Below are 14,879 nucleotides of genomic sequence, written 5' to 3' on the forward strand. Positions count from 1 at the left end.
CTATAAAACTGAAATGTGTGAAATATGTGTGAAATATATTTGCAATGGTAATTATATATAGCTTTAATTGTTGTATTCTTTTCACCTACCTCCTCCAGGCTAAAAAGAACTCCTCCAATTGGTGCACCAAAAGCTACAGAAACCCCTGCAGCTGAGGCAGCTGATAGCACCTAGAAAGAGGATAGGGCTTATTTCATAATTTCGCAGAAATTCACACATACCAAATAAAAATTCTTCATGTTACTTGAATTTTCCAAATGGATTTTCTGAACTTAATTTTCATGTTTCCTTGCTCCCTAAGCAAAGGGCAAGTATTCATTTCTTCTATTAAGATTTGTTTCTTTCTCCTGTGCTTTAATTGAAAGGTCAGTCACGCATTTACTATTCAGTTAAAAATTTTTTTTGCCAGATATACTAACGTGAATAGGGTGTAAAGAAGAGGAAGCAATGAATATAGACAATTTTCAAGATGTATGCTTGTGTAGATAAGAGGGGAGGGCAGTAACTGGGATGTGCGGCTATTTTTAAATAGGATATCATTTCTTCAAATTTTAGAGCTAACTGCTCCACCATCAATACTCTATTCCAAATCCTAGCAAGATACGCAGGGAACTGAAGACCTTGTAAGATCCCCTATATTTTCATTACCCTATGCCCTGTGAAATACTGCTAAAATACTGTCAGTCTAGAGAGGCTCATTCTGAAAGCACATACAACAGCTCCTCAAGTTACAGCCTCACCAACTAACACCTCTACAAAAATTTAAAGGAAAAGAAAAATCCAAGGACACTCTTCCATGTCCTCTCTCCAGTTCCCCAGTCTATTAATTGGTAGTGGTCTGCTTCCCACCAGTATGAAGCCAACTACACCTATAATTTCACTAGGGTTTTATTTGTAATAATTTTTCGGAGTCTGTATTCCTTTATTTTTTTGGAGACAGAGTTTCTCTCGTCTCTCAGGCTGGAGTGCAATGGCACAGTCTAGACTCACTGCAACCTCCACCTCCCAGGTTCACCTGATTCTCCTGCCTCAGCCTCCCCAGTAGCTGGGATTACAGGCACCTGCCACCGCGCCCGGCTAATTTTTGTATTTTTAGTAGAGACGGGGTTTCACCATGTTGGCCAGGCTGGTCTCGAACTCCTGACCTTAAGTGATTCACCTGCCTCTACCTCCCAAAGTGCTGGGATTACAGGTGTGAGCCAACACGCCTAGACAAGAGTCTGTATTCCTTTCACTACTTTAATCCAGCAAATATCCAAGGCTACCTAAAGTATTTCTTCAAATGGTCAATTGTTACATTTCCAGAAGAGAAATTATAAATAATCAGAATTAAGCTGTAACTGGTTAAGATCATGAACTCCATAGTCAGGCTGCTGTGTTGAAATCACGGCTCTGCTACTTACTTGCTGTATGATTACAGGTAGATAATCTCTACGTGCCTCAGTTTTCTCTTCTCTAAAATGGAAATGTGATAATACTACTTAGCTCTTAAGGATTGAGTAAATATATAGAAAGTGCTCAGAACAGTGCCTGGCATCCAGTAAATACTTTATAAAAGTTTGGTGAATTAAAAATAAATAAATATTTGTTTTAATTAAATTGTTGGCATTAGAATGTAGACTCTGCTTATTTGGGGAGGAAAGGGAGCAAATTTAACCTCCTTTTCTTCCCCCCACTAAAAGGAATGCAAACATATTTATTTGACTGTCCTGATCCTGCATTTACAACCAAACTAACACCTATGTATCTAAAACTCATATACATGTTTTAATCCATTTCATAAGTATCTAAGAAGCATTTAATTTAAAAATATCAATGCTCTCTCCTCTTGTCTACACAAAACTATGGGACCTTAATGCTTTCAACTAACTGAATTCTTGCCATTTACATATACACTAAGGTAACAGAATAACATCTTAACATTAATCATTACAGTACGAACATTAACATTTAGGTAAACTTAATTTCTAAACATCTAATTATATTTTTTGAATTTAGAATAAAAGTCTTACCAAAAAATATAAAGGTACAGCAGAAAGTAACAGAACTGAATTGAGGAGGCAGGTGCTCTAGCTCCATCTTAGCCACTAACTTGCTACGCTACAGGATGGTTTTGAGTTTTGTTTTGAATACACACAAATACATACCCACACAGTCGCAAGGGCAGTAATGTAGTACATAAAACCACAGACTTTGGAGTCAAAGATAAACGAATTTTAACCCACGTTCCGCCACTAACTAGGTATGTGGTCTCGGGCAAGTTAGTTAGCTGTTTTCAGCACTAGTTTCCTAATCTCTAAATGAGGATAACAGGGTCATATTAATAAATTACTGTGAAATTAAGTTTTAAAATCCAAGTAAAGTATCTGCCACAGTACTAGATACATAGAAAGGAATCAATAATGCTAGCTATTTTTGTTGTATAGTAAAGTACTGGAACCACAATTATTCAGAGATGAAACTATGACGATCTGAAGAATCCCACTTTTGGGATATCTATGGCCAATGCAAGGACAATATTTTAACGTGAACGTTAAAATGTACTAGAATTATTTCAACTGAAGATCAAACAGTTTGATAAAATATTCTACTTTTTTGTACATTAAAAAAAAACCCAAGAGGATGAAAAAAAACCCAACAAGATGAAACCCAACATTAAAAAAAAACCCAACAAGATGAAAAGGTTCTGCCAGTATTTGAGAGGTTTTTAAAAAAATCATATCTTAAAAATCCAAAGATCTCTGTACCATCTGGGGCTGTAGATTTAGATTTGGAAAATAGGAAGGGACTGGGCTCCCAAAGTCTAGAGCTAATATAAAGGACTCAGGAAAATACTCAGAGCGATCTAGAAACATCAGAGGAAATACATAATATATATAAGGTTTCAAGGTCTTGTAGAAGATCTCAGGCTGGCCTAAAGAAACGGTAAAGGAAATTGCCTTAAACAATCAAATGAAAAGGATTTCTTGCAATCTTTTTAATGTGAATTTCTGATTTAAACTTCAAGAGCTTCTAAAGGCCCTCAGAACTTCCCCACGGCGCTGGATGGCATTTTTCATATCACACATCAGTGACACTGGCACCAGATGCTGCCTCCAGGAGGAAAACACAGCTATTAAGGTTTCCCAACCTCTTAATGTTGAAAGTAAGAGTAAAAAACAAAGCTAAGCTTAGAAAACATTTCCGAAGAGGAAAGATGTAAGGTAAAGTAAAAACAGAAAGATCTTCATGAAATGCAACTGAAACCCAATGGACACCAGCTCTATCTATAATAAAGTTTCTCTAAAATGTAAGACTAACTGAGCAGCACTGGGAATGGATTCCAGAAAGATGTTATAAGAGTATTCAGGAAAAACAAAAGAAGCACACATTAATCTCAACATTTTTTATCTGAATACAGAATTTATTATTTTTACACTAAGAAATTCTTTACTTAGGCCGGGCGCGGTGGCTCAAGCCTGTAATCCCAGCACTTTGGGAGGCCCAGACAGGCGGATCACGAGGTCAGGAGATCGAGACCATCCTGGCTAACCTGGTGAAACTCCATCTCTACTAAAAAATACAAAAAACTAGCCGGGCGAGGTGGCGGGCGCCTGTAGTCCCAGCTACTCGGGAGGCTGAGGCAGGAGAATGGCGTGAACCCGGGAGGCGGAGCTTGCAGTGAGCTGAGATCCGGCCACTGCACTCCAGCCTGGGCGGCAGAGCGAGACTCCGTCTCAAAAAAAAAAAAAAAAGAAATTCTTTACTTAAATAAACACTATACAATATACATTTTTCAGTCAAATTAACTACAAAAGACACTTACCTCCCTTTTTTTAGCTTCGTTTGTGCTATACTTTGGAAAGAGGTAGGAAAAGATATTTCCGCAGCAACAGGCAACATGTACCAGGGGACCTTCTTTTCCTAAACTCAAACCTGATGCCACAGCCAGGACTAATGTGATGGTTTTAATCATTAAAGTCCATTTTCCCAAGTAACCTCTGATGATGAATCCACTTAAAATAGTTTTAATCTACAAGGCAAAGATTAAGGCAGCTTAATGTCCTTTAAGAAACATAAGAATATAACAAATCCAAGTTATTTTCTTGTTTTATGCACAAAAATGACCTTGCAAATTTTAGCAGCCTACAGAAAAATTTACAGTTAATTTTTTAAAAACTTTACCTATTATGCTACATATAATAAATTGATATTATAATCTAATTCTCTACCCAAGAAAGGAGAGAGGGTAACTCTATCTCAGAAACAAAATCAAAATATCAGGCCATGTTAAAATGAATACAGACCTTAATTATAAGGATTATAATTACGTAAGCAAAAAAAAGGGCAAATTTGAATATTTCTGTTGTAAAAATAAGCATAATATTTTAAATATATTTTGGACATTATGTTAGAAATAATAATATTATGTTTTCTCTAAGTACTATAATTATGTGGAATAGTTTTTTATATATCAAGAAGGATGAATGAGAACTGTTATATACTGCCTCATATTGCTTTTTATGAAAGATATTCTTAATACAACCTTAAAGATCACTACAATTCCATTTTAAAAAGAAATGTATTAGGAAAAAGTTGGTAACTTATTTAACTACAGAAAAATAAAAGAGAAAAGAAACAAGTTCAAAACAAGTTCAGTCAATCCTCTGTATAACTCTATTCGATTGTGATGAAAAATAAAACCCAAAAGTTTATATTATTGACCCACTGTGATTAACCACTTTCTCAAAGTATAAAATGGCCAAATTCAAGAATAACTAACATCTAATCAAAAGGTAATTATAAAAAGAGAATGAATGAATCAAAATCAGGGTCATAGCCAGGTGCGGTGGCTCACACCTGTAATTCCAGCACTTTGGGAGGCTGAGGCAGGTGATCACTTGAGGTCAGGAGTTTGAGACCAGCCTGGCCAACATGGTGAAACCCCATCTCTACTAAAAAAAAAAAAAATTGAAAAATTAGCTGGCCGTGGTGACACGTGCCTGCAATCACAGCTACTCAGGAGGCTAAGACACAAGAATTGCTTGAGCCTGGGACGCAGAGGTTGCGATGAGCTGAGATAGCGCCACTGCACTCCCATCCGGGTGACAGAGCAAAACTCACTCTCAAAAAAAAAAAAAAAAAAAAAAAAAAATCAGGGTCATAATAGCAAAATAACAACTAATCCATCAAAGAATGTTAGGTCACAAGACAGTTCTTCCAGGCTCTTGATGTTTAACTAAATCTTCTGAAAATTTGCCTAGTCATGTGTTAAATTAGTGGTGAGAGAAAAAAAAATCAACCTCCATAGTAAATGATCAAATGACTATAGGGAACAGTAATTTTCAAATTTTTCAATTTTAAAGCTTATACTTTAAAAAATTTTTTCATACTATGAACAAACTATCCCCTCCCTCCAGAAAAGCCAACTTCTATCATCACTAAGGGCAAAAAGTTAAGCACCATAATAATGTTTAATGACACTAAATATTACATGGCTTACCTCTGGAATTCCAGAGCCACAGGCATATGGAGCAAATACCTTTACCAGGGAAACTGCAAGAAAGGCAAAACTCAAGGCCCAGAAGATGTACATTATATAGTTCATGATGTAAGAACCAGGACCCTAAAAAGAAAATAGTTCAAGAGTATGAATTTAATTTACATTGCACCTCTAATGCAAATGCTTGTCAAGAAACTTCAGTAAATGGCCAGGCATGGTGGCTCACGCCTGTAATCCCAGCACTGGGAGGTTGACGCGGGTGGATAACCTGAGGTCAGGAGTTCGAGACTAGCTTGGCCAACATGGTGAAACCCCGTCGCTACTAAACATACAAAAATTAACCAGGCATGGTGGCGCGCGCCTGTAATACCAGCTACCTGGGAGGCTGAGGCAGAAGAATCGCTTAACCTCCAGAAACAGAGGTTGCAGTGAGCCGATATCATGCCACTGTACTCCAGCCTGGGCAACAGAGTGAGACTCCACTCCCGCCACCAAAAAAAAAGAAAAGAAAAGAAGCTTCAGTAAAATGTGAAAAAGTCTCCTGGTTTATTTCCACAATAATGAAAACTTTATATGAACAAAATATTTAAGTAGAATCCAAAAATTAATGCCTATATATACAAGGAGTCGTGAGCCCATTTAATCTTTTTCCTAATCCCTAAAGTCTTGGGACCAAGACATCTCAGCTATACTCAATCTCTGCCTACAAACCACTTTTTGGAAACAATGGTGAAAACAAATTGTAACAGCACTCAGATTTCATTCTGCTGCAACTTTCCAGAAGATCATTAAACTCAATTCAGTTAAGCCAGGTGAGAAACAGCATACTACTCATGTTAGCGCAAATATATACACTTTAGCTCTCAAGTTCAGCTAAAACAAAATTTAAAAAATATATCCATGTCATCATGTAAAAAATATACATATAATATCCTAAGTTCTAAAATGTTCTTTGTAGATCATAGTAAATTAATCAAGTAAATGCTATAATGCCACAAATAAAAATCTGTTGTCTTCAATGTATCTGTGTAAAAGGTTGATTTTACTAAATTATTTGATAATCATACTTTCATAATTCAAACTTCCCAATCTTAGTAATACATTAGTTTTAATAACTTGACTTCTTAGTAACTTTACACAGATCTTACTGCAATAACTATCACTTCTTTTCTACTACAGCTCAAATATATTTGCATCACAATCCAGAGGATTTGTTATACGACTATGTAGTTAACTAATACAAAAGCTTCTTGAAACAATACTGCACTTAATTCTTTCTTGCTGCAGTGTGTTGAGGGTGGATCCATTTAATGTGTATGCAATCATCTAATATGTGATTAATTCTATAATTAAATGAACTGGAAACATTTTGCTATATCAATTATTAATTCACCTTGAGACAAAGCAAGACTTACCTCTGCTTGACCTATGATTAATTCTGCCCATGTTTTCCACTGTGGACATTTATCCCTCTCTTCAAATGTTGTTTCATTAGATCCCCAACAGCACTGTTCGTGGTTGTACCACAGTGCACTAAGGCAAATGCCCTCCTTTAGGTCAGTCATCCAATCGGCAGCAATATCTATTAATCCGGCCAACGCCCCTGTAAAAATATGTTGGGGATGGTAAAAAAAAAAAAAAGTCAATTTTTTTGGGAGTCGAGAACAATCTAGTTAAAAGGCAAGTGGAAAGCAGGAGACTTCTAAATAAAGGGTCATTTACGAACTACATATAAATTTAAGATCTTCGAATTTTAGTTATAAACATATTTTAAAACTGTAAACAGTTTTTTTACAATAAAATTGCTATTTTTGTTTGGAATTTTAAAAAGTTACATCATTCAAATTAATTGTGATTAGAAAAACAGTGTTTAAAAGATACTAAAATATCTTCAAAAGGCAGGAGGTTCACAAATCTAATTTTCAATCGATAATTAACAGACTTATGAATGATGTTAATCTCATTAAAATTTCATGTCCATTAGAAACAATTACTGAAACTCATGGGAGTAATATTTATATTTCTCTTAAATTACAGAAAACCGTATATCAAGATTATTTTACAGTGAGAATATAAAAAATACACAAATTTAAGGTCAAATCTGGGTCCTTCTTATATAAAAAGATCAGTGGGTTACATACACAGAGGCCATAAAATTATTATGTATGCCAATTAGAATTATCAGTACTGTATTCTCTACAAGAATTTTAATTTTTGTGGTCTTCTGAACATAATCTTCCATCATGGAAGCTGAAAGTGATTATCACAGTGCTTAATAGTTGTTTTCAGGTCCTTAACAGCTCTTTCTTAAAATCTCACACATTGGAACTTTGTGGCCATGCTGCATAGCAGGATGAAGGGGATAGGTCTTGAGCTAGAAGGCTTTAATTCAAATCCTGGTTTAGCCATTTACTAAGCTGTATGACCTCAGTCAGACTAAGTTACTTTCCTTCTGCTTCAGTCTCCTCATCTGTAAAATGGTGATAATGACAGCGGTGGCACCATAGGATTGCAGTGAGGTTTAAATACATATAAAGTTTTTAGAACAGTGTACGACACATAGGAAACAATAAATATTAGCTATTTATTATGATGTTAACATCAAAAGATACTTTGTTGATCATCTGATCCAAAACACTTATTTTACAGATATAGAAACTGAGTCTAGAAAGATCAACCAAACTGGATAAACACGTAAAGTGACAGAGCCAAGACTAGACGTGGAAGCCTCCTGCCTCATGGTCTTATATTTAAGATTTTTTGAAGAAGAGAAACAAATGCTTTTTAAAATCCAATGGTACCTGAGAAAAAATTGAGGGAAGGAGGGAAGAACAATTTATACTTCTGTTAACTAAAAAAGGATTTCTTGAAAAATTTTCTTTACCTGATGCCAATCCTGTTAGTGTTACTACTAGCCATCCTGACCACGCATCATACAAACTTTTTGTCATTTCCCATGCTGATTCTTTCTTTTTGCTGTTGATCTGAAATTAGAAATGTTTATGCTTCATTTTTCCAACTACGAATAGAAGCCACAATTCTAGAATCTAGCAATTTTTCTCATTTACCATACATAGAACAGTAATTTCTGAACTAGTCTGGGGCAAAATCACTACATTATAGACAGTTGTTATACCTGTAAACCAGACTACATGTCTTTACCCAAGATCTGCTTTTATTTTTTATTTAAAAAGGTTTTTTCTTTTAATAAAAGAGGCCGGGCCTCATTATGTTGGCTAGGATGGTCTTGAACTTCTGAGCTCAAATGATCCACCTGCCTCGGGCTCCCAAAGTGCTGGGATTGCAGGTGTGAGCCACCGTGCCCAGCCAAGATCTGCATTTTAATAAGAACCTTGAGATTTGAATGCAAAGGGTCCACAAACTATATAAAATCTGACCCAGATTGTTTTAAATGGAATCAAATTTGAACTTCAGTTGGTACACATAACTAACTTTTACATATGTCTTCTATAAGACAATATGGTTTGAATTATCATTCTCTGGTCCTAGCAGTTAAGTAGATTACAATGTTCTTTAAAAGACAGGATCTGTGTATAATAATACCATGTCCATAAATACAATGTATTATAGAATAATCATGTGGACAAAGGGACTCCCTAAAACTTATAGGCCTTTTAATATGCAGGTTTGGAGAGCTCCAATTCCACTGGTAGAATCCAGAGGCTCTTTCTTTACTGTGTAAGGCAAAAGTGTCCTCTACTGAATATAGTGTAGGGAGTTAGGAGATTAACAAGAGTAATAGATTTGATCCAGAACTCACTATACTAAAACACAAGAAGGTAAGTCTCACCTCTCTTACTAAGAATGTACCTCTAAACCTAAATTCCTTACTAGTCAACACCTCTCTTCTGTTCTACTAGGATTGTTGCTTTAAAAAGCCGTATCATCGAATGGGCGCTGTGGCTCATGCTTGCAATCCCAACACTTCGGGAGGCCGAGGCGGGTGGATCACGAGGTCAGGAGTTCGAGACCAGTCTGGCCAACACAGCGAAACCCCATCTCCACTAAAAATACAAAAATTAGCCGGGCGTGGTGGTGGGTGTCTGTAATCCCAGTTACTTGGGAAGCTGAGGCAGGAGAATCACTTGAACCTGGGAGGTGGAGGTGGCAGTGAGCTGAGAGCGTGCCATTGCACTCCAGCCTGGGCAACAGAGCTAGACTCCATCTCAAAAAAAAGCCATATTTTCAGCCCATGGCAACAGAGCTAGACTCCATCTCAAAAAAAAGCCATATTTTCAGCCCATTTCATCAAATGTCTATGATGAATCAGGATTAGGATTATCCAAGGACATGACAAAGGACACAGATAGTAAACTAAATAAGCTCCCACTAATCTAAAATGGAATAACATGAACATCAATAAGAATAATAACATTATGGGGTAAATGAAATGACTATGTTTGTGATGTTCAGTGCTCAACTGTTCTGAAGAAGGGCTACAGCTGGAATTCAATGACCCAGTCTATTTCAAGCATCGGATCTATTTGAAGTCACAATGCCCCACTAAAATGACACAGTAAGTTCTAAGTTGAACAAGGCAATTTTATCCCTTCTACCCTATAAGCAACCAAACACAGATATTAACCATTCTTTAGAATTAGAAATAGGTTATTTCTTTCAAAAATAATCACTAAACTCCATGTTGCTTTTCCTCAATAAAAATAAATAATGTGTAAGAAAACATGATAATATTAAGCTGTTTTCAGACTGAGTCACCACTGTTTTCTTTATATAACTGCTTGCACAGCACCACAGTCAGTCACTTAAATAGTTGCTTGATGGAGTGTATCAAGTAAAAAAGATATATGTACAGAGAATTCAATCATCACCATTCCTAAAATCTGGAAATCATTTAAATGTGCATCAATACAGCATCAGATAAATAAACTGCAGTATACCTATGTGATGAAAAATTCTGCAGCAATTAAAAAAGAATGAGATACATGTAGTGTTATACAGGAAAAAAGCAAGATGGCTAAAAGTATGCTAAAAGACAGGAATATAAATATTCATGCTTATATTTTTAAAAATCAGAAGATAAACCATAAAGGTAAAAATGTAAATTATTATAAGGGGAAGAAGACAATAGGTTGGATGGGACAGAGACAGAAACTAGACTTCTTTGAACATACCTGCTTTGTACATTTAACTTTGGAACCATGGAAATACTTCATATATGTATAATAAAACAAAACTAAATCTAAAAAGCAAACCTTAAAAATCGAAATAAAGTTAAATGAATCGAAGGTGCATCTAACTGGTAACACAATGCCACAGAAGAAACTATTCCAAGGGACTTTACAACAAAGTAATTTGTAGATGCAACTGTGGTGGAATAAATAAAGGATAGGCCAGACGCAGTGGCTCATGCCTGTAATCTCTGCACTTTGGAAAGCAAAGGCAGGAGAATGGTTTGAGGCCAGAAGTTTCAGACCAGCCTGGGTAACATAGGAGGACCCAGTCTCTTAAAAAAAAAAAAAAAAAAAAGGCCAGGCACGGTGGCTCACGCCTGTAATCCCAGCACTTTGGGAGGCCGAGGCGGGTGGATCACGAGGTCAGGAAATTGAGACCATCCTGGCTGACACAGTGAAACCCCGTCTCTACTAAAAACACAAAAAATTAGCCAGGCGTGCCGGCAGGCGCCTGTAGCCCCAGCTACTCGGGAGACTGAGGCAGGAGAAGAATGGTGTGACCCCGGGAGGCGGAGCTTGCAGTGAGCCGAGATCGCGCCACTGCGCTCCAGCCTGGGAGACAGCGAGACTCTGTCTCAAAAAAAAAAAAACTTAGCCAGGCATGGTGGTGTGCACCTGCAGTCCCAGCTACCCGGGAGGCTGGAGGCAGATTACCTAAAATATTTCAGTAGGCATATTGTTGGAGATGGTGTTGGTACTGTTATTCTGACAATGTTGTATGTGTGTATTATGGGGTAAATGAAATGACTATGTTTGTGATGTTCAGATTTTTGGCACGACTTAAAGGAAAAGCAGATTTAAGAACTAGAGGTTTAGCCCCATAGTCATGAATTCAAATTAGAAGAGTCATATACACTTAGGAGGCTAGAAACAATAGCCAACCCAGAAGCAACAAGTATCACCTAATGCCCAGATTGTACCTATATTATATTTTCCTTCAATGGAATCAGAGAGCTCCTTGGTGAAATGGCTGATTCCAGGTTTGCTGCAGGAAATGTCTATGATGAATCAGGATTAGGATTAGGATTATCTAAGGACATGACAAAGGACACAGATAGTAAACTAAATAAGCTCCCACTAATCTAAAATGGAATAACATGAACATCAATAAGAATAATAACAGTGATGATTAAAACACAAATATGCTTAAAACCATGAGTCCATGAAGACACAGAAACAAACAACAACCAAACAAGCAAAAAATATCATTGGTCAACTTTGAGGATGCTAAGGAACCTAGTATTTCAAGGTATCTCCCTTTCCTGTACCATCTTTACTTCAGGGAATCCAAATGGTTGATGTGGGGTAAACTCTCTATAGAAATATGCAAGCTAATAAATAAAAAAGGAACAACAGTTAAACTGCAACCATTTTGTAAAATACTGAAATAGTAATATTTGAAATTACAGAATGTCAATTTGCTTGGAAATCATCTGGGGTAAGAAGGCTACAAGTATAACAAAAAAGTTCACAGAAAAAAAGAATTAGATTGGGTATATGGCCTGACATAGAAAGACTTTAAAATTTAATGTAGGCTGGGAGCAGTGGCTCCCACCTGTAATCCCAACATTTTGGGAGGCCGAGACAGGTGGATCACTTGAGGCCAGGACTTTGAGACCAGCCTGGCCAACATGGCGAAACCCCATCTCTACTAAAACTACAAAAATTAGCCAGCGTGGTAGCGCACACCTGTAATCCCAGCGACTTGGGAGGCTGAAGCACAAGAATTGCTTGAGCCTGGAGGGCGGAGGTTGCAGAGAGTCGAGATCGCACCACTGCACTTCAGTCTAGGCAACACAGCAAGACTCTGCTCAAAATAATGATAATAATTTTTAAGAACAATAGTAAGTATATAAATGTGTGGAATTTTCCAGCTTTAAAAAACTTCATTTATACAATAAGCATGGATCAAAATATTGAAAAATATTTGATTGGTCTAGGAAGAGAGGTGATTGATAAAATTAGCTAGGACACATACTGGCTGCTTCATATATTGCTATACCATTTGCAATGTTTTCAAGGACTGTACACTAACCATCTACACACTCAGAGAAAAAAGTGGTTTTTGTTTGTTTTGGAAGGTGACAGGGTCTTGCTCTATCACCCAGGTTGGAGGGCAGTGGTGCAATCATAATTCACTGTAACTTAGAACTCCCAGGCTCAAGGGATCCTCCCACCTCAGCTTTCCGAGTAGTTAGGACTACAGGCGCAAGACACTACACCCAGCTAATTTTTGCTTTGTTGTGTAGAGATAGAGTCTCCATACATGTCCAGGCTGGTCTCAAACTCCTGAGATCCAGCGATCCTCTGCCTCAACCTTCCAAAGCACTGGGATTATAGGCATGAGCCACTATGACCAGACTGTTTTGGTTTCCTTTGATCTCAGTTTTCTCTAAAATTTTATGAACATAGTGTCACAGATACTATGTTATATACTATGTTATTATTTTTTATTTTTAAAAATTCTCAGTTTTAGTGTCTAATATGGTAAATATCTATTGACAAAAACCACGTAAACGAAGGCTCCTTGGGGCTCTTCAATATTTTTTAAGAATTTAAAGGGGATCTGAGACCAAAACATTTAAGAATCATTAGATTAAAGCACTGATTTCATGTATTATATTTTATTTTTAGATATGCCCTAAAGGTAAATATCATCTGATGAATCTCAGAAGCTGTTACCTATCATAAACAATATAATTTGAATTTCAGGTTTCACACACATATACATTAATATGGAAGCTTATAATTTGTGTAAATAGTCATTTTTACTGACAAGTAAATTTCCAACACCAAAATTATATAGGGCCTTTTGAGATTTGGAATTTTATTTTTCAAAAAGATTTTCTACTCTGGGAGGCTGAGGTCAGCCAATCACTTGAGGCCAGGAGTTTGAGACTAGCCTGGCCAAATGGAGAAATTTCATCTCTACTAAAAATACAAAAATTAGCTTGGCATGATGGCACACACCTGTAATTCCAGCTACTCAGGAGGCTGAGTACAAGAATTGCTTGAACCTGGGAGGCAGAGGCTGCAGTGAGCTAAGATTGCACCATTGCAATCCAGCCTGGGCAACAGAACGGGCGATAGTCTCAAAAAAAAAGAAAAAAAAATTTTTTTTCTTTAAAAACGTATTTTGTATAAAAACTAGCCAGGCATGGTGGCACATGTTTGTAGTCCCAGCTACTCAGGAGGCTGAGGCAGGAGAATCGCTTGAATCCAGGAGGCAGAGGTTACAGTGAGCCAAGATCACACCACTACACTCCAGCCTGGGCAGAAGAGTGAGACTCCGTCTCAAAAATAAATAAATAAATACAAAGTAAAAAATGTATTTTGGATTACATTATCAATGTAAGTCATGACCATGAACAAAAAGGATCCATAAATTGTACTTTTATATGTTAAAGCCATTTTTTAAAAAAACAGTAAAACATTACAACATTCAATAAGCTTTATTTGGGATCCAAGTTGAGAAATATCTCAGAATCAAATACTGGGAAAGGAGGTAAAAGAAAACAGCAAAATCCCACAAAACTATCTGCCCCTAGTAGATTTCTTCTTTTTTCATAGGTAAGAGTTACGCAGTGAGTTTCCTTTTTTGCCTTAGCTGGTGGGCTGCTCAAAGGCAAAAATCATGCTGATCTCCACATCTTGAACTTGGCTTGTTCTTCCCCCCAGCTCCTGTGCTGTATTTTTCCCTTTCCTTCTTATTTTGTCTTCTTATTGTATTGCCTTGTTTTTTAGCTACCTGAAATCCTTTCTGGAAAGATACAGGGTATAAGTAAACTAAAAAAATTAAACATAGAAAAAGAAAAAAACAGGTACCACATATGAAATGTAGACATTTACTTATATTAAATGTAAACATATTTTGGCAGCCTGAGATCACTGGCAGAAATACATTATTAAAAGATCTAATTATGCACTATATTTTTAAAAATTTTTACTAAAAACACTTACCCGTCTATGCCTTTCTCTGTCTTTACATTTTTCTCGCACCCAATCAATAGTATGGAAATCATCATATGTACCAACACCTGGAATTGGTTCATCCAAAAGATCCAGTAAATGTGTAGAACTGTTAATGCTGCCTCCATTTGTCATTGTATAATGAGTTCCTACACAAGAAAAAAGGAAAGATGAGTATGTTTTAGAAGACACAATCGTGAGCTAAGTGACCTTCT

General features: G+C 36.6%; 1 protein-coding gene across 6 annotated transcripts in view; it reads right to left on the bottom strand.

Moving 5' to 3' along the window:
• CLCN3 (chloride voltage-gated channel 3) overlaps positions 1–14,879 on the bottom strand; it is a 109,446-nt gene that overhangs the window by 28,799 nt on the left and 65,768 nt on the right. For all 6 annotated transcript variants that reach the window (XM_050791730.1, XM_050791733.1, XM_050791729.1 and 3 more), the window contains 6 exons: positions 14,656–14,813; positions 8,367–8,466; positions 6,898–7,085; positions 5,483–5,605; positions 3,806–4,012; positions 90–170 (listed from right to left, as the gene is read on the bottom strand). In XM_050791730.1, the coding sequence (XP_050647687.1) occupies positions 90–170; positions 3,806–4,012; positions 5,483–5,605; positions 6,898–7,085; positions 8,367–8,466; positions 14,656–14,813 (857 nt within the window). The remainder of the gene's footprint in view (positions 1–89; positions 171–3,805; positions 4,013–5,482; positions 5,606–6,897; positions 7,086–8,366; positions 8,467–14,655; positions 14,814–14,879) is intronic.

This window comes from Macaca thibetana, chromosome 5 (assembly GCF_024542745.1).
Source record: "Macaca thibetana thibetana isolate TM-01 chromosome 5, ASM2454274v1, whole genome shotgun sequence".
NCBI classification, from domain to species: domain Eukaryota; kingdom Metazoa; phylum Chordata; class Mammalia; order Primates; family Cercopithecidae; genus Macaca; species Macaca thibetana.